Genomic DNA, 27,999 nt, shown 5'->3' on the forward strand with positions numbered 1-27,999 from the left:
CTGTTCCTCATTACTCTTACAATTTATGACTATGCCTCCTTTAGTGTTCAACAAGGTGTCAGCATTTGAGGAACTTCATATTTTACTGTTCCATTGCCACAAAGAGAAGTCCTGGAAGAAGGGGAAGAAAAAGAAAAAAAACTTATATAAATCCTACATTTGTTAACTTCTTTCTCCCCTCCCTTTATCCATCATTTTGACTTTATACAAAGGGTAAAGATTTCGATTTTTGACTGGACAAAAGAAATATTTATAATACAAGAGTGCACATTATAAAATAATCAGGGTGTTCTTATGATAGAAGGTCTAGGATATTCTATCAGAAGGAAATTTAGTTCTCTTAACCTTCATACTGGACTTTCTGAGCCTTCTTCCGCATTCATAACTCCAGAAATATTTTAGGAGATAACAAAGGAGAAATTATTGGAAGTGTATTCTGAACTGGAAATCTCTACAACATACAGGTTGTTCTTATTTTGCATTGTTTCAGAGATGTTGCTTCTAATTTTTACTGCTTAGTTATCAATTGATCAATATTTTTATAATCACAATAACCTATCTTGAACTAACAATAAAGTAAAAATAAGTCTATCTGCATATGTAGCAAGAGGCATGTAGTTCATGCTTATGTATTCACTCTAGCATTTCAGAACAGCAGACCAATAGTTCCCTCCAACCACAATCAGTGTATTTCATTATGTTCAAATCCCATCCTTGCTCAAGTCCCATCTTTGCTCAGATAAAAATATTTTTGTTCCTGAACTATTAAATGAATGTTAATAATAATGATAATAATAATAATTTATTAGATTTGTATGCCACCCTTCTCTGAAGACTCGGAGCAGCACACAACAATTATAACAATGTGACAAATCCAATATTTAAAATACATCTAAAACCCATCATTAAAACCATGCAACACAATCAAACTGTACATAAACTATATGAGCCCAGGGGTGTCTCAGTTACCCCACGCCTGGCAACATAGGTGGGTCTTCAATAATTTACGAAAGGCAAGGAGGGTGGGGCGGTTCTAATCTCCGGGGGGAGTTGATTCCAGAGGGCTGGGGCCACCACAGAGAAGGCTCTTCCCCTGGGGCCCACCAGACAAGATTGTTTAGTCAACGGGACCCGGAGAAGGCCAACTCTGTGGGACTTAATCGGCTGCTGGGATTCATGCGGCAGAAGGAGGTCCGGTAGGTATTCTGGTCCGATGCTATGAAGGGCTTTATAGGTCATTACTAACACTTTGAATTGTGACCAGAAACCAATCGGCAGCCAGTGCAGGCCGCGGAGTGTTGACAAAACACGGGCAAATCTAGGGAGCCCCACAATAGCTCTCGCAGCCGCATTCTGCACAATGTGAAGTTTTTAAACACTCTTCAAAGGTAGCCCCATGTAGAGAACGTTGCAGTAGTCAAACCTCGAGGTGATGAGGCATGAGCGACTGTGAGTAATGACTCCCTGTCCAAATAGGGTCGCAACTGGTGAACCAGGTGGACCTGTGCAAAGGCCCTCCTCGCCACAGCTGAAAGATGGTGCTCTAATGTTAGCTGTGGATTGAGGAGGATGCCCAAGTTGCGGACCCTCTCCGAGGGGGTCTACAATTCCCCTCCCGCCCCGGTTGATATAAATCATGAAAATTAAGTAAGAGGATGGCTATACTTACTTGCGCCCATCCTGTCCACGGGTAAGATTTACTTTTTCTGCTCCTAGTTTTGCCCAAAAGACAGTAAAGAATTTCTTGTGCCAAACAAACTCAATTTTTGAAACATTTTCTGGATTAATTTCAACATCTGTGAGCTTTGAATAGATTTGTTCTTGGTTGAGGCTGCCCCTGTAAAAATATGATTGAAGAAATTACAGAGCATGAGGACAGGGTGGGTTTTTTTTAACAACTTCATAGTTTATTATTCTGTGATATTAATATTGTTCATAATTTATCTCATGCAGGTCATTCAGATTGGCTGAGGGTTAGGATATTTAATTTAGTAGCTGGAACAGTAAACTGTACAATGGGCCAGAAGAACCGTTGTACCTACCTGAACGGTCTTCTCAGTGCACTGGAAGGAGAGTCCAATATGGGTTATTCTCAATCCTATTGGTCGAGACTGAGTTTAAAATTAACATATTATTAGGCACCGCCCCTTGCCTGCCCCCAGTGAGCTCAGTTTTAAAAACGAAAGGTAGTATAATTCAGCACAATTTTATTGAACCAATTTATATCTATATATATATCATTAACCATAACAACCGAAACCAGCTTCCCTGAAACAATCCAATGCTGGGCGGGTTTGGACTCTCCTTCCAGTGCACTGAGAAGACCGTTCAGGTAGGTACAACGGTTCTTCTCCATTGCATCTGGAAGGAGAGTCCAATATGGGATATACCCAAGTTCCAATTTAAATGGGAGGGAGATTGTTAAGTCAGGGCAGCTGGAGAGGAACACACTCTCTGTAATACCCTTCTCCCAAAAGATGTGTCAGCGGAAGCATAGACATCCAGTCTATAATGTCTAGTGAATGTAGAAGGTGTCGTCCACGTCGCAGCCCGGCATATGTCCTTGATCGAGGCTTGAGTTCTCCAAGCTGCTGATGTTGCTGCACTGCGGGTAGAATGCGCCGTCACCCCTTGAGGCGGACTCTGAGCTCTAGCCTTATACGCCTCCCCTATGCAGTCCCGGATCCATCGACTGATTGAACTGGGAGAGACGCCCAGGCCCATTTTTGGTTCTGCAAATGAAATAAACAATGACTCAGATTTCCTAAAGAACTCGGTTCTTCTAATGTAGATTTTAACCGCTCATCTAACATCAAGTTTGTGCCACCTAATTTCTGTAGGGTGGCTTCCGTGCGAGCAAAAGTCCGGCAAGATAAGTTCTTGTTTCCTGTGGAATAACGAGTTGACCTTAGGAAGAAAGGTCGGGTCCAAACGTAAGACCACCCGGTCCGCATAAAAGATACAAAGGTCTGGTCTGATGGACAACGCAGACAAATCCGATACACGTCTGGCTGATGTGACAGCCACTAAGAAGGCCGTCTTGATGGAAAGGAATTTGAGCTGGATGGATCTCAAAGGCTCAAAGGGGGGACCAGTCAGAGCCTTCAACACCAGAGATAAGTCCCACGATGGAAACCTATGCAGTGGCGGAGGGTGCTTGTTCGTAGCACCTCTGAGAAAGTCCCGAATCCAAGGGTGAATTGCCAAAGACCGGTATTCTGGTAGCCGAATAACAAGTAACACTTCTGCTTCCTCCAGCAGAATTTTGTCTATCACTCTCTGAATCAAATTCGTCGGAGGGAAGGCGTATAAAAGGCCGCGTGGCCAGCTTGACCTCAGAGCGTCGACTTTCTCCGCTGTGGGTGAGTGGAACCGAGAATAGAACCTGGGGAGCTGTGTATTGGTGTGAGAGGCGAACAAGTCCACCAGCGGTGTCCCGAATCGTAGTGTGATCCTGTGGAACAACTGCGGATCCAGTCTCCACTCCGTGGGGTCTAAGGTGGTTTGGCTTAGCCAATCGGCCTGGACATTGTTGACGCCTGCTATGTGCTCCACAGATAGAGAAGCCAAATTGTTCTCGGCCCAGTTGAAGAGGGCCATGGTCTCTCTCATGAGGCGAGGTGACCTCGTGCCTCCCTGATGGTTGAGGTAAGCTTTTGTTGCCACGTTGTCCGTCAGGACTAACACATGTTTCCTTTGAACCAAAGTCACAAAGTGTTGGAGCGCTAAGAACACAGACCTGAGCTCTAGGAGGTTGATGTTCACAGGGCTGAGGTCCTCCTTGGTCCAAAGTCCTTACGCCACCTGGAGGCCGATGTGTGCGCCCCAACCCGACAAACTGGCGTCTGTAGTCATGACTACTTGATTGTGAGTCTGGAAGGAACAACCCTGGAACAGGGCTGGTGAAGTCCACCAGGCCAAAGAGGTCTTGACCCTCTGTGGGAGCCTGATTTGCTGGTTTGACTGACTTAGTTTTGCCTTCTGGACCGGCAGCAGAAATCCTTGTAATGGGCGAATGTGATGCCTGGCCCACGGCACAATCCCTATACACGAGACCATGGTCCCCAGCACCTTGGACAATAGGGCTAGGGAGACCTTCGGTTGTCTCTGGATGGAAGCTATCAAGGCCAAGATATTGTCCAGCCTGTCTGGTGAAAGTGACACGATGCTCGTAGTTGTGTCTATTACTGACCCCAGATGTAGCAGCCTTGTAGAGGGGATCAATTGGCTCTTGGGAATATTGATTGTAAAGCCGTGTTCTTCCAGAACCTTCATTTTAAGGTGGAGGTCTCGGTGCGCCCCTGCCTGGGACTTGGACAAAATGATTATATCATCCAAGTAAGCCATCAGGCGGACGGACCGCGCACGCAGATTCGCTGTGAGCACATCCAGCAACTTCATGAAGGTGTGAGGGGCCGATGATAGGCCGAATGGCATGGCCCTGTACTGATAATGTGTCCCCTCCACACAGAATCGTAGATACCTGCGATGTGGTGGAAATATCGGCACGTGCAGATAAGCCTCCTTCAGGTCTAAGGAGGTAAGGAAGTCCAGAGGGTGCACTGCCGCTCGGATAATATGCAGGGTGTGCATCCTGAATCTCCGGTAAAGAATGTATTGATTTAATTGTTTCAGATTCAGAATTAAGCGACAGCCGCCCGATGCCGTGGGGACTATGAACACCATAGAGTAAAACCCCGTGCCCTCTGCGTGTTTCGGCACGGGCTCTATGGCCTGGATCTCCAGGAGGTGACTTACTTCTTGGAGTAGCTCCTTCCGTTTGATAGGGTTCCGGGATCTTGGGCAATGCAGGAAACGGCTGGGTGGGGGCTGAACGAACTCCAACCGCAGTCCCTGTGTTACTGTAGATAGTGCCCATTTGTCTGAGGATGTGGCACGCCAGGAGGTACTGTACAGGTGGAGTTTCCCTCCTACTGGCTGCGTCATGATAAAGTCATTTGGGGCGTTTAAAACCCCTCTGGCTGGAACCTCGAAACGGGCGTCTAGTTTGTTGATATCCCCTTGTGCGGTCTTGAAAGGGTGCTCGGTCGCCCCTGTAGGCATTTTGGGAAAAATTGCCTTGAGAAAAGGGCCTAAATGATTGGTTTGACCGCGAAGTGTCCCAGCGAAAGGACTGACGCCGGTTGTAGGGGTTCTGGCGACGATCTTGTCCCCTTTTGGATCTCGGGAGTATTTTCCGTTTGTCCTTGTCCTCTATGAGGACTTTTTCCAAAATGTCTCCAAAAAGTTGAGAGCCCTGGAAAGGCGAAGAGGCCAGGCGCCACTTCGACTTAGTGTCTGCTTGCCAGCTGCGCAACCACAGTAGCCTTCGTGATGCCAGGGTGGCTGACATCCCTCTTCCTGAGAATTTGGCGGCATGTAAGGTGGCATCAGCTGAAAACTCCGCAGCCGCCAACAACTTACTAAGATCCTGCCGTAGTCTCCCTTCCTCTGGTCCCAGGCGGGATAGCATATCCTCAATCCAAACTATGGAGGCTCGATTAAAGAAAGACGCAGCCGCCGCTGCGCGAAACCCCCAGCTGGACATCATGTGTGACTTCCGCAGAAGGACTTCGGCCTTCTTGTCCTCAGGTTTTAAATTGTCTCCCATCTCAGCCGGAACCAGAGCATTGGAAACCAGTGTAACCACTGGGGAATCTATAGGAGGGAACTGAAGCAAAGCCTCTACCTCGTCGTCAAAAGTGTAGAATTTCCTTTCTACCACCGATGGACCCTGGGCAGCCGCCGGGTATTGCCATGGTCTTTTTATGCTTTGGATAAAAATTTCTGATGCCGGGACATGGTCTGTTTCAGGCTTGGGTTCCTTCAACACAGCGGTGGATCTAGGTGTCACAGTTTGTGAAGGCTGTGCAGGGTCCTTCAGCTCCATTGCCTGCTTAGCCTTATGCAGCAGTGTCCTAAACGAAGATTGTTTGAAGAGGCCTGCAGTTACTGGTTGTTCTGGAGGAGTCTCATCATCAGACAGGTCATACTCCTTGTCGCTGTCCTCCATAACCACAGGCTCTTCTGTTGTGGACTCCAGACCTGAAAGGGGCGGTGCAGACCAAAGATCCCGGTGTGTGGTTTGCCTTGGTTGTTGTGTGCCCTGTTGCACCCCAACTGCTATGCCTTGTGAGTAGGCATTAGTAATTAAGTCCTGAAGGGCTGGTGACATATCTTGCCAGGCCTCTGGCTGAGCCCTGAGTCCAGCAGCTGTAGGGGTGAAAGTAGCTGAGGGAACTACCTTGGGTTGAGGGGAAATACCCCACACAGGCCTCTCCTGGGTTGCTGAGCCTGGTCTACTTCTGGGAGTAGGCAACGAAGGAAGCACGTGGTGGTCTGGTGACCAAACCCTTCTTGTGTCCCCAGGAGTCCCTGGAACCATTGGCCCAGCAGGATGGTCCGGGCCTGGCCCCGTTTGGATTGGGGGGGTTGCACACAGGACTGCCTCAAGCTTTTGTTCCAGGGCCTGGATTCTCCTCTCCGCCTCTTTGAGGGCTGAGGAAGAGGAGCCTTGTGAAGACTTGGGCTTTGTCCTCCCCTTATCCTTGGGCTTGGCAACTGGGGTAGAAGGAGCAGCTTGCTCACCCCCGACAGTTGAATCCATTCTACTCACGGTCGAGAATCAATTTTAACCAAGGAACAGTGAGAAGAAACACTCAGCACAGTCTTTTGCAAAGCTCGGAATACACACAAAATGGCTCCCGTGGCTGTCGATGACTGCGCATGCGTCGCCCCATCATATCAATCCCCCCTTTTCGCGCCTTTTCTTCATGGCGCTAACGATGGGGGGGGAAGGGGAGCCCTTCCCACCAACCGCCAAAAATGGCGGGCGCAGTGCCTAACGGCTTGCCATGGCGGCTAATGTCAAGCCTCCTAAGAAAAGGTGGCCGCCAACCATATGTATATAAATAACCAACGACTTGGCGCATTTTCGGCTTCCTAGCCTTCGCCAAGTTTCCGAGGGTAAACCCTGAAGAGGACACTTCGCCCCAGCGTGAAGCCGCTGTGGCGGCTCTCGGCGGCTCGTAGCCAGCCGCCGATCATATGGGGGGCTTCCCCGCCGTCTCCCTGCTGACACGGCTGCGGCTTTTCCCATATGGGAGGCTTCCTGACGCCGCAGCTTCTTCCCCCGCGGCTCGCCGCCGGCCGCAGAACATATGGGGGAGAAGAAAGCAGTCCCGCTGCCCTTCATGCCGCTAGGAGCGGATCCGACTTTGGGGGATTCCAAATCCCTGAGCCTCCCAGTGGGGGGGGCGGACCCCCCCACCTTTGGCTCCCAGCCGAGTTTGGCCACGGAGGCCAGTGACCCCGGGCTGATACCCCTCTGTGGGACGGTACCCTCTATGAGGGAAGAGGTCTCCTGGGGAAATTTCGATGGGGGATGCTACCCACGGAGGGCAGAAACCCCTCATGGTCTTCTGCAGCATCTGCAAGACAGTGAAAAACAAGAAGAGAAACAGATTAAACAAATTCAAAACAATTTAAAATAATTTTCTTTATTACTAGCTAACTCATACGTATCGTTACATGGACTGAGTTTTTAAAACTGAGCTCACTGGGGGCAGGCAAGGGGCGGTGCCTAATAATATGTTAATTTTAAACTCAGTCTCGACCAATAGGATTGAGAATAACCCATATTGGACTCTCCTTCCAGATGCAATGGAGAATACACAGTTGTAGTTGATTGATTGGAGAGTGCTGGCTCATACCTGAGGTAATCTACGCTCTGATTGGTTGCTGTGGGTATAAAGGGGAATTTTATCCCCCCCCCTGCCTTTTTCTTCTGTATGTGTTTTGTATGTGGTTTGATTTACCTCATGATGTTCCTGTGTTCCTAACTATCTTGTCTACTATAAATAAAAATGTAAAAATATTTATTTATGTAAAATTACAAGTTTGTGTCGGTGTCTCTGACTTCATGTGGACAGTTGCTCCATAATTCCTTGGCAACATACAACACATGTTTATAAAATGATCTACTAAAGATATAATAGCTTAAATGATTTTTTGTAGTTATATTTACTTATAAAAAGTCATAGTTCACCCTAAAAGCTATTCATTCCCATTGTCTGATTCTATAGCCCATTTCATCAGGTACTAAAACAGAATTTACAAATTACATTATTTTATTGTTGAAAAAAGAACATCATTCCTAACTACTTCACTTCCCACTTTTACATTTTTTAGGTAATTTATAGAGTATATTATTGTCTTTTTAATTTGTTATTTCATAAAGCAGACCTAATCTTTGAATTAGGATGTATAGAAGTCTTTGGGAGCATTCTACATGTAATAAATATTAAAAACTCTCAGTTGAATTATTGATATAATTATTGCTAAAATTATCAAAACTGAAAATCTGTAACAGCAAGAAAGCATGAAATATACCTCATAATCGGATATTCTTTCATATTTCCATTTTTATTGTGGAAAACTATATTTATTTCTCCTCTCACATTTTTCATTCCATTCAATTTGACAGATACATTATATCGCCAACCTAGGTAATATGACACATGTGGTGTAAATGCAGCAGTTAGATAAATACCAAACAGCTAGGTATGAAACATATTTAGGCAAGGGTATTCATATTAGTTAATGAGATTAAAATAAGAACTAGGAAAGAAAAATTGATTAAATAATCATTAAATAATCTTATAGACATTTTAATAAATAATATTTACAGGGCTTTAATTTCTCCAGCCCATTATCTGTATATCCCATCTGGCAGATTATTCTAGACCTAGAGCCATGATAGTGAACCTATGGTATGTATACCACAGGTGGCACATGGAGCCATATTGAAGAGCATGTGAGACTTTTTCATGTTTTAGCTCCAGTGTGCATGCACGCACTGCCCAGCTGTTTTTTGGCCTTGAGAACGGCCGTTTTGTCCTCCGGATGCTTCAGGGAAGCTTCCCTGAAGCCCCAGAGGCAAAAAAAAATATATCCCCCAACGGACAAACTGGAAGTTCAGAAATGCACACTTCCAGTTTGTCATTGTGCTCTTTTTTGCACTTCATAGGGTTCAGGGAAGCTTCCTGATGCCCCAGAGTGCAAGAAACATACAACAGGCAAACCGGAAGTGTGTTTTTTTTCTCCCTGGCAGAGAACCTTACTGCTTGTAATGTTGCATCTGAGGTGAACTGGGAGCTGGGAGCTGGAACGATCTGTGCCCACAAGGCAGCTGCTTCAAATAGAGGCTCCACCTGCACACTGTCCTTTGTAAGATCAACCAACAGAGAGGACAGGTTGCAAAGGAGGGACCTATAAAAAGACCCGGCTAGAACAAGCCAAAGGAGACCAGTGGGTCAGGACCCATGTCCTCATCAGCAGAAAACTCTAGGTCCAGGTGGCCTTCCTCAGGTGTGGTGTCCTCCAGCTGGCCCTTCTCCAGATCAGAGAGGTCCTCATGCGAGCCCTGAGGAGAGTAGAAGAGGCCCCCTGCTTCAGGACATAATCAGTGCCTCCTTAGTAACATGTCTGGGAATAGGCTTGCTTTATTGGAGGTCTGGTGGAGAACCCTGCAAGAGCCCTGATGCCCACCTCTATTCCCCTTTTTATTGCCTCATTGATTCTGTCCTGGATCTCGGGGGAGTCAAATGCCTGGCCTGTGGACAATGGGGTGGCCTGACCTGGTTGGGGACTGCCACATTGGATGGACAGGACACCTCACAAACATCATTGTTCCCCACTCTTAAATCCAGGTTGTTCAGAGACATGGTATCATAAGCCCTGGCAGATGTGGCTCTATGGTTGTCTGCCCCCTGGTCTAGTCCAGTCATTGGCTTGGAACCCTGTTGACTGGTATGATTGTTCTTGGCCTTGGCAAGGGAAGAATTGGTGGCAATGTCCTTGTACCCCCCCACTAACAAAGTGACCTTGGCTGATTTGGGCCTGTCAGAGTTTGCTGATGAATGGCCCTGATAAAAAATCTGTCCCTAGGTATGAAGTTGGGGGGCGGGGTTGTGGGGGGGGGGTTAGATCTGCCCTATCTGTCCCAGAAGGCTTGGCCAATTTAGCTTTGGCCTTATTTGCCTTGAGGCTCTTATTGGCCATGATGCTGTCCCCTTGAAGTCTCCACCTCATTTGAGCACTCAAATGGCCACTGGCAGATATTCAATTCAAAATGGCCACCAGGAGTTAATTATTCAAAATGGCCACAGCTGATTGATATGTCAAATGTCTGGTTGTTTAAAATGGCAACCGGGAGCTGTCGGCATGATTCCGAATGCCCAAGTGAAAGTGCAGAATTCATCGGCAATGGGGGAGCACTTGGATAGTGTGCAAAGGTTGGGCTCATCTTGATCACTTCTCCTCATGCTTCGTGGCTTGCAGCAGCAGCTGGGAACAGCTCGAATATCAGGCAGTGGTCTGTTGATGATGTTTCTGCTCGCTTTACCAATCTCTGTATGCCGTGCTGGCTTTTGAGACCTAGGCTCCAACCAGAGAGAGATGTAGGTGGCTGCTCAACTGTGAGGCTTCTGTGGCATGTCGGGATCACAGGAACCAATCTGTATGGGTCTCTCTCCCTGCAAGTGAAACGAGTGATCTGACAGGCAAGCTCCTGGCTCAGGTAAGAGCGGATGGAGCAGCGCTGCATCCTTGACAGCCAGGATAGTTAAATGACAGCTTTTCATTGGCTGAAGACATGGCTCCAGGCTGGGCTGAAGCCCTTTGCCAGCCTCAACCCAGGTATAGCAACTGTCAAAGGGGAGGCAGAAAGGGATCTCACAATGACAGGCGAACATATAGGAAACGTAGAAACTGGTAACTGACAGGAACACGCAAGCCTGCAAAGATGATAGCAAAATGCATGGGTCCTAAGGCGAAGGACTGAGCCAAAGAGGGAGAATCAAGGTACTGGGATCAAATTTATAGATTTCAGACTCAGTCCTGATTGGCTGTAGGTTGTTGTCTTCCCATCCTTGGGGGCTAGTTCCACCTCTAGGGAGAAAGTGAAGTATTATAAAGGATGCAACATGGCATCAGAGGGGGTTTTAACAAAGGACACTAGGCAGAACATTCCAATGAGAAGGTATTTCTCATTGGAACATACGAACATAAGAATCTCATATAGACAAGTGTGTGTATGTGTGTGTGTGTGTGTGTGTGTGTGTGTGAGAGAGAGAGAGAGAGAGAGAGAGAGAGAGAGAGAGACTCTCCTTAAACATGTCCATGGAGATTCTCAGTCATCCAGGTCATGGTTATCCCACAAGTGCTTTTTCAAAAGGCAACTGGCTTTGTTTTTCCTTGGAAGATCTTATTCTTATCATCCAAGAAGCTTCTTCAGTTCTGACTGACTTCTTTAGTTCTGACTGATTTCAGTCATAACTGAAGAAGCTTCTTGGATAAGAAGCAAAACATCTTCAAATAAAAAAACAAAGTCCAGTTGCCTTTTGAAAAAGCACTTTTGGGACTCTCCTTAAACATGTTTTCCTCATCCTGTATATAAAAACATTAATTGCTTACTCTTGAAATTCTAATAGGATTTTTTTTTTTTGGAAAATAAATTTTAACATTCTGTCTTAGAGAGTAGAACTGCCTCCTACAATATATGTATGTACATTTGTATATATAACCAGCTAGGATAAGTGATTGATCTAACTTGATAGTTAATCATTTATAGCAGTTAAAATTTCCAGATTTGTCAGAAGAGATTGACTGTGAACTTTATTATATATTACTTACAACCTCAAACACAGAAGTGAAATCTCCATGAAGGCATCCAGGTAAGAAAGCATGACAATTTCTTGCACTGTCAGTATGAATGTGCATGATAATTCACTTTAGTGCTACACATAACAAGTGGAAATTTGTAGCTCCCTTTATACAGCTTTAAATTTCAGAAATGTGACTCTGTTACTGACAGCCATAATCAATCCTAAATTAGTAGGTTTCTTTGCAGATTCACTGGCTACATGAGTATTACACACATACTTTATGTACTCACTGGTGAAGGGTTCCTTATATCCTGTGTTTAGATAGTAGTTTTGATTTCTTTTCTTCAGTTTATCATGGGATTGATCAGCATAGTGGCCCATTGCTGGGCAGCCTTCTCTGGGACATGGAAAACAATTTCCCTAGGATAAAATAAATAGATTGGTTCCAATGGCTTTTTCCAAGCCTTTTCACTGTTATGGTTCCACTATAACCTTTATTGTACGTTCAAGAATGCACTGCTATCCTGGCTTAGCACCTCAAACTGCAAATAGTAGAGGTGATTACAGGTAGTCCTCATTATGATCCAAAATTTCTTCTGCTAGTGAGATAGATGTTAAGCGAGTTTTCCCCCATTTTATGACCTTTCTTACCACAGTTGTTAAGTGAATCACTGCAGTTATTAAATTAATAACATGGTTGTTAAGTGAGTCCCCATTGACTCTGTTTGTCAGAAGGAGAGTACATGACCCCAAGACATTGCAACCGTCATAAGTATGAGTCAACTGTCAAGTGTCTGAATTTTGATCATGTGGCCGTGGAGATGTCTCAACGGTTGTGTGATATATGATCAGAAGTCATTTTTTCAGTGTTGTAGTTTTTAAGATCACTAAATGAACAGTTGTAAGTCAAGGAGTGTGTGCATATCAGTGGTATTGGTTGCCTTGGTTGTTTTGATTTATTCATTATTACTAATGCCTCCCTCCCCTTACCATATCTCCGGGACCGCCTTCTGCCGCACGAATCCCAGTGACCGGTTAGGTCCCACAGAGTTGGCCTTCTCCAGGTCCCGTCGACTAAGCAATGTCGTTTGGCAGGACCCAGGAGAAGAGCCTTCTCTGTGGTGGCCCCGGCCCTCTGGAACCAGCTCCCCCAGATATCAGAGTTGCCCCCACCCTCCTTGCCTTTCGCAAGCTCCTTAAAACCCACCTCTGTCATCAGGCATGGGGGAATTGAAATTTCCCTTCCCCCTAGGCTTATAGAATTTATACATGGTATGCTTGTATGTATGAGTAGTTCTTTAAATTGGGGTTTTTTAGATTATTTTTAATATTAGATTTGTTTCATTGTCTTTTTATACTGTTGTTAGCCGCCCCGAGTCTTCGGAGAGGGGCGGCATACAAATCTAATAAATAAATAAAATTAATTAATTAATTAACAGGGAAAGGTTAAAATGAAGATTTAATTTTTAAAATGAGGGGTGACAGGAAGGAGGTTTGTGGAGATAGATTTATACAAGATCCTAGATATGGGAAAGGGGTGATGACACCTGTCAATAACCACTTTTGATAGGATATCTACTGTTGCCCACTGGATTCTCTGTGGCCTATTACATTTGCAGCAAGCATACTTACTCAGTCGAGCTTTCTGAAAGTGAGTAGAAGAAGCAGCAGTTGCAATAAGATGGTATAGAGGAGAAAAATAATTCATTGAGAGAAATTTCCTATTCAAACCTGGAATTGGTGGTTACTTGATGAAAATATATTGTGTGGACACATCGAACACTTTGTGGCATGTCACATAGTTAAGTCCTGATGCCAAAACAAAAGCTTAGAGGTTATGGATTTGTTTTTCCTTAAAAATGTCGATTTGTTCTTTAGCTATATTGAACTTCAATACAAATGAATTCCAGCATACAGTACCATGCTTATATTTTGAATGAACCTATTTAAAGAAGCTAATTGGATTGAACCAGGGCAGAATAGCACACTTACCTCTTGAAAAGATTTGTATGATTTGCAGGGATAGGCCAGGAACCCACTAGGGTAGAGAATGCTGTATTTGTAGTATTCATGACTTCGTGAATGATGGCAATTTCCAACCGAACGAATCTCTAGCAAAAGAAATAACTCTATCATTGCTGCAATATAATGGAAGCCTGATTCCATTCAGGATGAAAACAGATGATAAAGTTAAGCACAATGTCATTTTGTTCTGCTTTGCTTGCTGCAAGTAACTTGTTTTACTATTAAAATGCTAAGCTCCTTCTCATTTACTATCTTTCAGGCCACCCTATTTCACAGGGCTGTTATTGTGATGATAAAAGTAATAAAAGGACTTACGTGTACAGCACCTGAAGTTCATGGAGAAGAGAGGGGATATAAATTAAAAGAGTACATTATTGTGAGCATGAATTAATTAGTGGGAGAAGAAATTATAATGGAATATCATGCTAACCATTGGTTGGGAGCCAGATAAAAGTCTAAGATAACTTGTTTAGTAAAATATATATTCTGCATAATAGGCTAAATGTGGTCCTTTCACTCTCTTTGTTGGATCACCAGAACCTCTCAAGATTGTCAAGCCAAAATGACATCAAACTGTGAAATAATAGCAATTTGATTTTCAGTGGAAAATGAAATGAAATTGATGTGATAGATATCACATCTAGATATCACATATAACACATCTACGTCTCCATGGATGATTTCATTTCATCTCCTGAATTTTTAAAGAGTACAGGCTCATTGCATAAAAACATTGCTAATTTTTAAAAGATTATTGTTTCAAATGATATTTGTCCCAGTTTGCTGGGCATTTGTGTCCATTATTTTGTTTTGTTTTCATTATTTTTCAAATAAATTCTCTTGCTCATTGCCAGTGAGGCCTACCCTCTTAGGTGTGAATATCGTAGTTTTTCTGCAAGATTGATAGGGAGGAATTGGATAATGCTGTGCACCTCTTTCCCTTTGGTACATGGTGCATAGAATGTGATACTTTTATTTAATGGTTGAATATGTACAGTATTATAGAATTAAACATTTGTTTGTTTCTGTCCTTGGTATGAAATACCATGTAGAGGGAAATGATCTTTCTCATCCTTTCAATAAATTGCCTAGTATAAATAAATATTACTTAACCTTAGAATGGCCTCATCGTTGGCAAGAGTAGGCAAAACATTTCAAGAACAAGTTAAGGGAAATCTTTCCTCTTTGTCCTTGTTGAACTAAATCAGATAAAGATACTGATTAATGATTGTTTGAACCCATATTAATTTGTCCAAAACCCCCAGTAGATTTCATTGAAACGATGCTGTATAGCCACTTGTTTGAAAGGGATTTGCTCTCTGTTATCATTTTGGAGTTCCCTTATTAGCACAAGGAGTATACAATCTTTTTTCTTTTCTTCTTTCATACCTTTAGTAGTTCTGAACATTATGTTATTATTTCCTCATTTATTTTGGAATAAAGCCTTAAGTACTCATACTGGTGTGTCACTACTTCTGGGGGGAAAAAAACTCCTGCAACCCAATCCTGATGGGCAGGAAACAGAACAATTCATGTACCCAATCTTAAGAGACTTAGACTGGATTAGAGTTTTTTTGGCAGTTATACTTAGGCTTATGAATGTTAAAAGTTGGCGATAGGGTTACTTTTAGGAAAATGAAGATAGGGTTACCTTACCTTCATGTTCCTGATCCTGTTTTGCATCATTACATCCAACCATACGCTTTCCACCATTGGGATAAAAGTCCATATCACCAGTGGCATTAAACATCCCAAGACCTGTAATAAATTCAAAATGTATTACATGATTAATCACTGTTATTGCTTCTATCACAAAATTCAGTTGTATCTCACCATTTACCTAAAGGAAAATGGGCACCATTGCTGTGTATGACATCCACAAATACAGCATCAGAAGGATCCAGCCGGACCATCTCAGGGAATCCTTCAAAACCAATGGCTGCTGGGTCTAAACCTAAGTAGAGGGGAGGGGGGAATAACCCCACAAAGAATTAAAATATATATGTGTGAATGCATGCATATTCCTTTTGGATTGAAAATGCACATCAACAGTCCTACCACAGACTAGTAATAATGATTTTATAAAATTACACTCCATTTCATTGCAATATATTTTGATTAATCCTATTTAGCATAAGAAACGAGGTGTGTAATTACAAAAACATGTTGATATTTTTCATATGGCAATGATAAATCTATCAACTTTTCCATGTGTAAATAGGATTTGCTTCAGTTGGTATAATCAGGTAGAAGTACATAGAACTATAGTACTGAACTTTGAAATCATAGCTGCCAGGACCCAGTATTGGTAGGCCAGGTTGACTGCAATTTATTTATTAAGTAAATATGATATACTTTATTGTTTAGTCAAGATGTTGAGGCGTATTTAAGTTGTTAAACCTTTCTTCTTGTTGGTAGGTTGATTTATGATGAGCCAGTCCTTCAGAGATTTGACACTTTTAAGTACTGCATGATCTTGGGCAACTACATCAATAATTTTTTTGTTTCAAAGCTTCCTCGACCTTTAGATCTGATTGGATTAGAAACTGGATAGAGAATTCATATTGAAGAATAACATTGGAAAATGGAGTGGTTTGGCTTGCTGTGTAGTTGCTCTTCAAAGTACAGTTTGGGCAGTCTATCTGGGTCCATGGTTAGGATCTTCAGACAGTAAGTAAATACTTTAATTACTAAATGGCTTTGTATACCCAACTCTGCCCTTACTGCTAAACTGACATATCCAACACCAACATACATTACAGAAAAGTAATGTAGATTTTATCTGTTCCAGTAATTTATATAATCCCTGCAGTTCCGCATTATATGTGGTCATTGGGACAATTTTGTCATTACCAGTATATACCTTTATGATTGACATTGGAGAATATGGTTGATAAGTTGCCTTCTGGTATTGGCATAGGCTGTAGCCAGTGAAGGGCTGCACCTACCTTTTCCTACCAGATTGGTCCTGGAGGCAGGCATGGGCAGCGGCAGGCACACGCACCTCCACGCAAAATCCAGTAGTGGAAATGGAAATGCGTGCGCATCTGTGTGTTCCTGCCACACCCCTGCATGAGATTTTGCTTTCGTGCATGCACAGAAACAAAGAAAGCCCCAAAATCGCCGGAATCTCAGGTGTGCAAGTTTTCTTGCATGGTATTTTGGTGATTTTTGTTGATTTCTTTGCTTCTGCGCATACATGGAAGCAAACTCTCGCACAAGGGTGTGCAGTGACATGCAGACACACAGCAGGGATTTGCAGATGTGCATGCATCACCGTTTCTGCTATTGGATCGGCGATCCAAGATGTACTCGGGGCAGCTCAATACTGGCTGTAGCCAGTGAAGGGCTACCAAACTTTTTACTACCACACTGTGGACATGGCTTATGCAGGACACCCTGCATTTTCTTTCAACATCTTTCAGTGCAAAGTGGGTGCTCTGGGGTGGAGCTACATTTTTGCTACCATACTGTGATCCACCCCATCCGGGTAGTAGTTCATTCCTGGCTGTAGCACTTGAAGAACTACTCTTAAAATGTGTGAGCCTGTTTCTGTGAAAACAAGTCCTACAGCCTTGTCTGTCTCCTTTGTTGGCGCTATTTTTAACTATTAGGGATCATGTGCTTACATGAAGGCATGAGTGAATAATTGACTATAATACTCCTTCCACATGAAAGCAGGTATAAGGGTGTCCATGGAGAACTACCTTCCCATAATAGTCTTGCAACTGAGTGCCAGAAAAAGGCTGGATTTGAATTTTTAGCTGCTGACTCTAAATTTATTCAAAGAGAGGACAAGTAATGAGGCTTCTTGAATTCAGTGGTCTCTTTGTACGCTTGTCTGAATGCTAGCATGCAACATCATCATTATTATTATTATTATTATTATTATTATTATTATTATTATTTGATGCATGTTCCATGCAGTATGCATATTTTTCTCAAGGAGCCGTATTCTGAACCAAACCAACGAGGGCCTTTTACCTGGAACCTTCTAGGTAGGCCCTTTTATGCTAAAATTTTTCTAGTCTTTCATTTAGGTTTTAATAAACTTTATTGTGTTTGCCAGAGTCAGGACTTTATCAGATTTCCTGTATTCAGTTAAATCCATCATATCCAATCTGACCCATTATATATTTCTGTACTGTTGAAACTCATCTATCAATTGTGGTGTGGGGTCTGCAATCTGACACCCACAGAAATTAATAATTGTTTGTGGTCATTATTTTTTCTTACATGAACCTGGAATTCTGAGAAAATACATAATCCAGCAGAGTCCCTGTAAAGGCCTCAATGGGGGCTCTAGACCAGATTGGACCTTTGCGACTTCTTTATGTCAGTAGACCCAGGAAGGCTCCTTGGTTCACCAAGGAGCTCCATGGGATGAAATGCCAGAAGAGACATCTGGAGCCACATTGGAGGTCCAGTAAATCTAGATCTAAATCTAAATCTTCACATCTTTCCACCTGAATCTCACCCAGCCGCCCTGTTTAGTGTAACCCGCTCCCTCCTTGATACGGGGGGACAGGACAGAGGAGCCCTTACAGGATAGAGCTGAGGAGATTAATCAGTTTTTCACAGATAAAATCACTCAGATTCGGATAGACCTGGATTCCAACTAGGCAGGATTGACTGAGATGACTGGGGCAAGTCTTAGTCCAGTTGTATGAGGTGAGTTTGATGCCTTATGAAGTAGACAAGGCCATTGGAGCTGTGAGCTCCTCCACCTGCTTATTGGATGCATTACTATTAAGAGAAACATATGTAATACAAAGTACTACTTGATTTATCTTGATGGTAAGTAAAGGGATATATAAAACTTTGGTCTTTGCTCCTTAAGATTTGCAAGTTACATCTGCATACCAGCTTTAACAATTGCATATTGACATAATTTCTTTTCTTGTCTGTAAAGGATCATAAAGGTATTGAAATTTGTTGGGAATGTTCAGATTACCAATAAGATCTTGTACAGGAGACTGTTATTCGATTTGTATAGTTGCCTATCTCAATCCAATTGACTATCATCTTTCAACATGGAGGGCATCTAAATTTTGTATCTAGGATTCAGCATGATCTACCCTTTTCTTCTTAAAAAAGCCATATAGGAAAAAGAAAAATCAGATGCAACTGTAGTTCATTGCAGCTTTCTCAGATATTAAAACAAAGTTAAAACAATGCCAGTACAGAATGTCCAGTACAAAAACAACAGAAAGGCAAGGAGAGTGATAGAGAGAGAGGATGATGTAATAGCATAACAAGATATATGTATGTTGCCAGGGCAAACTCAATATTCTTGTATGGCTAGCAGCTTTTTATGTCAGCAGAACAAAATATTACACCTGTTTCTTAGTCTTCTAATTGATTTGTTCAGTGAAAATTAGAAACAGATATTGTTAATCTCTTGAGCTGGCTCCATCCTTAATAGGAATGGGCAAAAAAGAGGAATAGTCTCCAACCTGGCTGAAACTGGGAGATAAAAAAAGAAATAAATAGCATTAGCACGTGTTGTGGTTAGCTCTGGCCCAGCTCCTGCCCCAAGGACTGTGGATGTGGGGGAGACATCCACATGCTGCAGGCCTGTTTTGCCCCCGGTGGAATCTGCTGATGAAGGCTCCTCTGACCAAGAAGACATGAGTGACAGGGAGGAGGAGAGTGTGGCAGACAGCTCAGAAGGAGATCAATTATCTAGCTCCTCCTTGGATTCAGAACAAGAGTTAATGATACAGCCACGCATGCGGAGAGCGATGCATAGGCAACAACAACTGAGAGATTATTATCAAAGAAAATGAGGCCACCTGTGGTTGGGTGGGGCTGTGGTAATTAGTGAGGCTGCTATAAATAGCAGCCTGTGGGTTTGGCCATTGTGGAGGATTATCTGATCATTGTGTTTCGTGACTGCTTTACTGACTTTGACCTTTTGTGTGCTGATTTTTCCCCGCTTTGAAACTAAACCAGAGCAAAGTGTGTTTCACTTTGTGAAAGAAGAAGGACTGTGAATTGCTTCACAGCTGCAAGCTAAGTATCATAGAACTGATAAGGGACTTGTACAAATTACCAGTTTGTTTGGAGAAAGTGCTCTTTGCTATACCAAAAGAGGGCTTACTTTAAGTGACTTTTCATTATAAAGAACATTGTTTTGAATTTTCAAACGTGTGTGTGTCTGAAATTTGTACCTGTGAATTTTTGGGAGGAGTCTACCAGAGAGTCCGGCAGAACAGCACTTAGACTTATATACTACTTCAGAGTGCTTTACAACTCTCTCTAATTGGTTTACAGAGTCAGAATATTGCTCCCAACAATCTCGGTTCTCATTTTACTGATCTTGGAAAGATGGAAGGTTGAGTTAAACTTGAGTTAGTGAGAATCAAATTGTTGGCAGTCAGCAGGATTAGCCTGCAATACTGTATTCTAACCACTCTGCCAATCAAGATTGCAATATGTGATAACTTTGGATAGCATACCACTTATTCTTCCAATTCCAGGAGATTTTTTGCCAACATATTGAAGTCGTCTTCCTACCTCTCCAGCAGTATGAGCACCGAGACTATGGCCAATGAGGTGGTTGTTGGAAGGACAATACCGATAGATTTTCTAGTAATTCAAGAAAGGGGAGAATGATTAGCAAAGTAAAATAGCATTCTTACAATTTGTAGATGAAGCAGAATTTTCCTGTATTGTTATAATAGTGACCTACGTTTAGGACTCATAATGATGTTGATTACATTTACCACAGCTACTCAGTTTCAAAGTACAAACAAACCACCAGACAGACTTTGACCCATGGTTTAAATTGAATATTCTGGCCAAATGTTTTCATCTAGAGTATTAAAATTGTATGAAATTGCAATATAGTACTCAAAAATTAAATAATTTATAAGATCTAGAAACAAATTCAATGGGACTTTCTAATATTGTGTTTCTATAAAAGTAAAAGTAAAGCCCTTCATGGCATCGGACCAGAATATCTCCGAGACCGCCTTCTGCTGCATGAATCCCAGCGACCGATTAGGTCCCACAGAGTGGGCCTTCCCTGGGTCCCGTCAACTAAACAGTGTCGTTTGGCGGACCCCAGGGGAAGAGCCTTCTCTTTGGTGGCCCCGACTCTCTGGAACCAGCTCCCCCCAGAGATTAGAACTGCCCCTATCCTCCTTGCATATGTATGGTATGTTGGTTTGTATGTATGTCTGCTTAATAATGGGGTTTTAAAAATATTTTAAATTGTAAATTATTAGATTTGTTATGAACTGTTTTATTGTGTTGTGAGCTGCCCCGAGTCTACGGAGAGGGGTGGCATACAAATCAAATCAAATCAAATAAAAAAATAGGTGCTCAAGTGTTTGCTTACAATGTTTAGGATAGATAACAAATTATATAAATATTTCAGAAGAATACAGTGCCCTTTTTACTTTGTGTGAAATAATGTTTCTTGGGAAGAAATACTATTTTTATTAGGCTCGCCCATAAGGCTTCAAAACGCATAGAAATGCTATGATTGAACATGGATAATAATTTGTTCGTATTGTCATTAATTGAAGAGGCTCCTGTAACAAATATTTTAATACAGCTATTGATATTATAGAATCTCAAATTTTATTTAGTAATTGTTGGTTATTTTTATCATATTCCTAATTATCTGTGCACTGTATTATTAGAACAAAAACATTATCTTTAGGTAAACAATAAGTGTGAAATCATATCTGCCATTTCTTTTGCTGTATTGGCCCTCAAGAGCATTAAATTCTTCCCAAGAATTTAGGATGACATAATGTATCAGTGCAGTATATGCACTGATCTAAGCCATGTGATCCTTTGAAATTGACAGATGGAAATTTTATCAATGCACAGATTTATGCCATCTAAGATTTTTTTTAGTATGGCACTGAGTATGCCAATAGCTACAGGAACCATCATAAATGGTTTATGCAATAAACTTTTAAATTTGATGTTCATATCTTCATACTTCATTATCTTCTCTATTGCTTTGTCTTCTATTTTGCTATCCACTGGTATTATAATATAAATTATCCATTCATTTTTCCCTTTTCAATCACAGTTAAATCTGGTGAGTTTACATTTTAACAGTTTGAATTTGTATTTAAAAACAACTTTTTAAAAACTCAAACCAGTTTAATAAGCTACATATTTCCTCCAGGATATGCTTGATTGATTTGCTTCCAATTTCAGCCGAAACTGGGATTTTGGTTTGGAGTGTACTAATATTGTTGGTTTATTATTTTTGTATAAATATTCTTGAAAATATTCAGTGATTAAATATTTCCAAATTTTTAAAGAAGAGTGTATTAATGCAGAAAGTTTCACTGTGTAAAATTGTGGGGAAACACTAAAAAATTAGCATTAATTTTACTCTAGATTTGAACATATTAAGTTCATATGGGACTCTGAAAAAAAGTCTAGTGTTGTTCAACTTTGGAAATTTTAAGATTTGTGGAATTCTGGGAGTTGAAGTCCATAGGTCTTAAAGTTGCCAAGGCTGGACACTCCTGGTTTAGGGCATAATCTAAATATTACTATTTTAATATACAAAATGGTTTTAAATTTATTTTGTACAATTGATACAGATATGTTGGTAAATAGATTGATAGGATGTCATTTCTGCAGATAGTATCAGGGCCTTTGATGTTTTGCAATATATTTAACTTAAAATCTCACCATCATAGTAATGATAAATTTAGCTACCACTGCTCCAAGAACACGAATATTGCTGCCAGCAATGAAATAGGTGCATTTAGCTCCATCTTCCCAGTCAACAGCAAAACAGTTAATGTCTTCAACAGTCACCAGAAGCTATAGCATCAAAGTGATGTATAAAAAAAATTACATTTGGATGATTAATGTCAACAAAATAGATCCTTTAAAAAATACCTGGTCACTGAGCTCTTACGTTCAGCCCCAAGCCACACAGTCCTGGCTCATCTACCAATTTACTATACATCAGTACATACAATAAACACCATAGTGTTTTATGAGTAGCTAAAATAAGAACACTTTAGTTTCACAAAGGAAAAAAAAAGAACCAAACCCAGCAAATGATCTAAAGGCATTATTATAAATAAAAATGATTATTTTATAGCAAACATTGGAGGGTTGTTTCAATAACATCAATCTGCTAATGGAGTCTAGACTGCCAACCCGTGACTTAAACCATATATTTGTTAAGCAAAAGAGACTAAAATTTTACCCTCTTTTCTCCCAGAATAAGGAAATCTCATACCAAACACAGTTCCACAACCCAGCCATATTTTCCAGTGCTTGTATATCCATGGATAACAAAGCGGGTTTTCTTCAATGGGGAGAACTTAGAATTTTGGAGACTTGACATTTCATTGTACATTATTTTCTGCAGGGGAATTTAAAGATAATATATAATGATATAACAAATTCTTTTTCAAACCAAAGAATATAATATATTATCTTGGACCTAATATTTCATAAGCTAGACTTTATTAGTTTCTATATTTTTTAATGAGAAATAAATGTATATGAGCGGGCTCAATGGTCTTGCCACATTCATTTCCAAGTCTTGGCAATTGCTAAAAGCTGTTTCTTAAAGTCTGAAGCAACAAACTCAAGGATGGGCAGCAGACAGGATGGGGTGGAACACAGTTCCACCAGCAGAAATGAAGCTGTGTGCCCAGCTCCAGCTGACTATCCCCCCCTTCCATCCTCCTCTTCCTCCTTGGAAAGCAGCAGGGAGACTAGCATCGGCAGGAGTTCCAGGGGGCCCATTTCCTCCCCCCTCTTTTTTCAACATCTGATCAGCACCCATTAGCTACCCAGTCTGAGGCAGGGAGCGACCCAGGAAGGAGAGAGCGGGAAACACGAAGCAAATTGTCACCGCAGAGAGCAACACGGTGAGGTTGTAAGTCGAGGACTTAACAATTCACTTGAACAATGATGATAGTTCAAGCCACTCCCACCTGGTCACATGGTGGGCAAGCCACTCCTACCCAGTCACATGACCATCAAGCCACATCCACAAAATAAGCCACACTCACAGTGTGGCAGTAAAAATTTTGGCTGCCCATTACTGAACATACTATATATCTTTTAGCTACATTTACTGTAGCTGGAACCATACTCTATTACAAGCAGATGTTTCTGACTTCTTCCAATTAATAACTTACTAATTAACTTCACAGTTTCTCTGACTAACACATTGAACAAGTCTATTATTCCATTGCTGTCATTCAGATGGCAAGAAAACAACAAAAACTATGATTTGCCTCAGTGGTCAGATCATAAGTAATCAGACTTTGCAGCCAATCTGTTAAAAAGTTAGCTTTTTTCTTATTCTCAGTTGCAAATATTTTTAGCCAGTTTTGGTATTTTAGGTAACTCGGTGCATTAAATAATACTAATTCAGACAGGCCTAATAACTATAATTGTATTGATCTACAACTAACATTTAAAAAAATACTTTATTCAGTGTACATTTTATCCACCTAATTACAGTCTAAAAAATAAATCCACCTGTTTCTGGATTATATGAAAGGGAATAATATATATTTGCAAAGTAAGTAACTAAATTATAATCCAATTAATAATAATAATCATACTTGCGAGATATTTCCAGTTGCTTTTGTGAAAAGTGAGAAAGAGATGTTCATCTTTTCTGGAGATTCTGGCAAACCAAACAGCTGTCTCCCAGGTATTCCTGACCAAGGGGGTTTATCAGAAAAGCAGCCTATTGTTTCATAACAGACTTCATTGGCTAGAAGGTATACAAAGCAAAATCTGAAAAGTCATTCATGTTTTTCCAAAATGCATTCATTTTAGACATATAAATAATTTTAAGACAGCTCATCTTAACTATTTTAAATGTACATAGCAGCCTTCCCTAAAATATTACATTTCAGATAAATTGAACCAAGTAATGGTAACAATGACCATTTCCATTACAATGGTAATGGATGTATAATTTATGAACTTTGCAGTGTGTCTGTGTCACATATTCATAGTAATCCTTGCTTAGCAACCACAACTGGGACTGTCACTAAGTACATTAAGCAAAATACCATGGACTGTAATGGCATATGATGTCACTTTCCTTTCAGTTGTTAAGAGAAACACCAGTCAGTAAGTGAAGCATCACATTGCCATGGCTTATGATTTTAACCCTGCCTTCTCTAACAAATGTGCTTATCGTTGCTACATCAGTTATGAACACATAAATGATAATCACTTCACCCTGGAGCTGTGCAATAGTCATAAAAGCACATTGCTTGTGAAAGGTCTGAATGGTAATCATATGATTAGGGGATATTGCAATGGTCATAAATGCAAGGGCTGAAAAGCTTTCTTTATTATTCTGTCGTAAGTTGGAATAATTGTTCAGTGAGGGAGTTGGTAAACAACAAATACCTGTAGGAAAGTATTGCATTGTCCTTATCTGTTTTTTCCTCCTTTCCTCATCCCCCAGGGCAGAGAGGTTGCTTAAACAAGCTATCTCTTCCTGAATTGCTTTTATCTGCAGTACAGCAACACCCCTAAAAAGTGCTAACTGTGAGTTAACAAGCTTAACCTTCATTATCTGATTAGATTCATAACCTTCATTATCTGATTAGATTCATCTGGCCAGGTGGCCTTGTTGCTGGAAAATGGCAGTACCCTATTCAGTTTTACACTGAAGATTTTTGCTCATTCCTAAGTAGGAAACAGCTGACACTTTTATTTATTTATTTATTTATTTATTGTTAGAGTTGGAAGGGACCATGCGGGTCATCAAGTCCAACCCCCTGCCTAAGCAGGAACCCTATAGCATCCTAGCCAAATGGCAGTCCAATTTCCTCTTAAAAATGTCCAGAGTATTGGAGTTCACAACGTCCGCTGGTAGGTTGTTCCACTGGTTGATCGTTCTGACCGTCGGGAAGTTCTTCCTTATTTCCAGGTTGAATCTCTCCTTGGTCAGCTTCCAGCCGTTGTTCCTCGTCTGGCCCTCCGGTGCCCTGGAGAATAAAGTGATCCCCTCCTCTCTGTGGCAATCCCTCGTATACCTGTAGACTGCTATCATGTCCGCTCTGGCCCTCCTTTTCTCTAGGCTACCCATGCCCATTTCCTGTAGTCTCTCTTCTTAAGTCTTGGTTTCTAGACCCCTGATCATTTTGGTTGCTCTTTTCTGCACCTTCTCCAGAGTTTCACACTTGCACACTTCTTTCTGTGTCTGCTGGCACTTGCACACCCGTTCTATGTCTGCTTACTAGCTTGTAATCTCTTCTGCTAAAATGAATATAAATTCAGATATTGCTAATTATCCTGGCTCTGGGGTGAAAACACTAAAACATTGCCCTTTTACCCAGGTTCCTTGTGAGTTGAGTTCCAGAAATTGTCTTGTCAATTGGGGCTCACCCAGCTCTTTGGGGTTGTATCATTCTGACACTGCAAAGCAAAGGAAAACTGAAGTAATAGCATAAGCAAAGTGATTTTCATTTTAGTGATGATGTCACTTAATGACCCAGTCACTGAAAGCAATTGCAGTTGCTATATGAGGATTACCTATACAGTAGTTGGCTCTAAAAGCCATTGCTACCAGTTCACATTTCAGCATGTACAGAAGGTGGGTGGGCAGAGCCTCCCATCGCCATTGCTGCCAGTTCACAGAATCATGCCAAACTGGGAGCAATCCACCACTTTATCACTTCATGTTACTCCTCTAAAATTTGGTTCTAATCCAGGTGTCCCCAAAATGCTTTTTCAAAAGGCAACTGAGCTTTCTTTGGTTTTGCTTGAAGATGTTTCGCCTCTCATCCAACTATAAAATACAAATCTAATAAACAAACAAACAAACAAATAAATAATACGTTCAAAACTGAAGAGGCTTCTTGGATGAGAAGTGAAATGCCTTTAGCACAATGAAAGAAAGTGCAGTTGCCTTTTGAAAAAACACCTTTGGGACAACCATGACCATCCTAGATGACTGAGAATCTCCATAGAGTCTGATCTACTATAATATATATATTATATACAATACAATATATGCAATACAATATATCTATACACCAGGGTGATTCGACACACAAATATGTAACCCATCCCAGGTGCAGAGCTGAAAGGATTGGATACTATAGCCTAGAGGTTAATTCTCTGCCTTACAAGGCAAAGGTTGCAGGTCCCAGTGAGGGTATGGCTAGCTGATGAGGCCAAAATAAGGCCGAAATAGATCTATCCTAGTCTCCCTTAATTTTCAAATTCAGCAAAAAAAATGTGACACACATATATATATATATGTGTGTGTGTGTGTGTTTTCGTAGATTATATACTGTATATATATATATATATATATATATATATATATATATATATATATATAACTCTTTCTGTCTTACTATCATAATGTATATGAATATTATTATCTCTAATATTCTTCTAATCTTTTATTCATGTATACAGTATTAATATGATTATTTCTTCACATTCCTGCATTATGTACTTGACAAAACAAATAAATAAAATAAAAAATAAAATAAATATTCATGTCTCACTCTACATAGTCCACAAACTTGAAGAAGGGGAGCAATTTATGACATTTATAAGATAATTAGATTTTATCATACATGATATATCTTATAATAAAATTTTAAGGGGTAGACAGCTAGTTAAGAGAAAAATTATCTTTCTAAGAGAAACCTTGAAAAGGTTTAAAATTCAATGGAGTTGTCATAGTTCTATCAATATTTATTTGCTGTTCATGAAATTACCATAATCCTTACTATAATGGTTGGGAAAAGACAACATTTTAAGCAAGCATAAGTGAAGAAAAGAGTCTCAAAAAATTGAAAAGGTCCACCATTCTTGTAGACACTATCCAAATACACATATCCAATAATGAACACATGACATCATGATGGAATTGCACATATATTAAAACCCGACAAAATACATGTAACATCATTAGGTTGAGTAGCTGTATTTACTTGCTGATATAGCTGACAAAAAATTGGTATATTAATTAATGAAATTCATTTATGCTAATCAATATAAAATGTGAAAAACAAATAATATTATTATCCATTTCATTGTTAAACTAAACACAGAATGGTTCTGAGGCAAAATATAATACATGGTAAATTGCATTACCTTCTGCTGTGCCAAGTAGGAAGTAGGCAACAATCCAAATTAGATTACTCTATAATAAATTTGAATAAATAGATTAAGTCTTGCTAAAGCTCATTAGCACTTCATTCCAATTGAATTCATTTTCTTCAAACATTTGCTTCAACAATTTAATCTCAGTGTTATCTAACCTTGTATCACATTCAAATGAGTTCTGTGAGCCATTCTCGTTGATTTT

General features: G+C 41.0%; 1 protein-coding gene across 1 annotated transcript; it reads right to left on the reverse strand.

The window, feature by feature from the left end:
- Positions 1–47: 47 nt before the first annotated feature.
- Positions 48–27,986, reverse strand: LOC139168425 (pancreatic lipase-related protein 2-like). The gene is made up of 13 exons (XM_070754006.1): positions 27,984–27,986; positions 27,786–27,834; positions 24,269–24,423; positions 22,924–23,049; positions 22,362–22,496; positions 20,153–20,282; positions 15,532–15,645; positions 15,348–15,449; positions 13,659–13,777; positions 11,957–12,086; positions 8,392–8,503; positions 1,670–1,837; positions 48–111 (listed from the first exon to the last, which is right to left on the reverse strand). The coding sequence occupies exons 1-13, from the start codon at positions 27,984–27,986 to the stop codon at positions 48–50; spliced, it is 1,407 nt and encodes a 468-aa protein (XP_070610107.1).
- Between the last annotated feature and the right edge of the window lie 13 nt (positions 27,987–27,999).

Source organism: Erythrolamprus reginae, chromosome 5 (genome assembly GCF_031021105.1).
Source record: "Erythrolamprus reginae isolate rEryReg1 chromosome 5, rEryReg1.hap1, whole genome shotgun sequence".
NCBI lineage: Eukaryota > Metazoa > Chordata > Lepidosauria > Squamata > Dipsadidae > Erythrolamprus > Erythrolamprus reginae.

What these genes read in the sequence shown, in the direction of transcription:
- LOC139168425 (XM_070754006.1), bottom strand. An exon ending in AATTTATCATTACTATGATG is followed by an intron (nt 20,283 to 22,361) that starts GTGAGATTTTAA and finishes TTGAATTACTAG; the next exon opens with AAAATCTATCGGTATTGTCC. An exon ending in CATACAAATCTTTTCAAGAG is followed by an intron (nt 12,087 to 13,658) that starts GTAAGTGTGCTA and finishes ATTTTATCCTAG; the next exon opens with GGAAATTGTTTTCCATGTCC.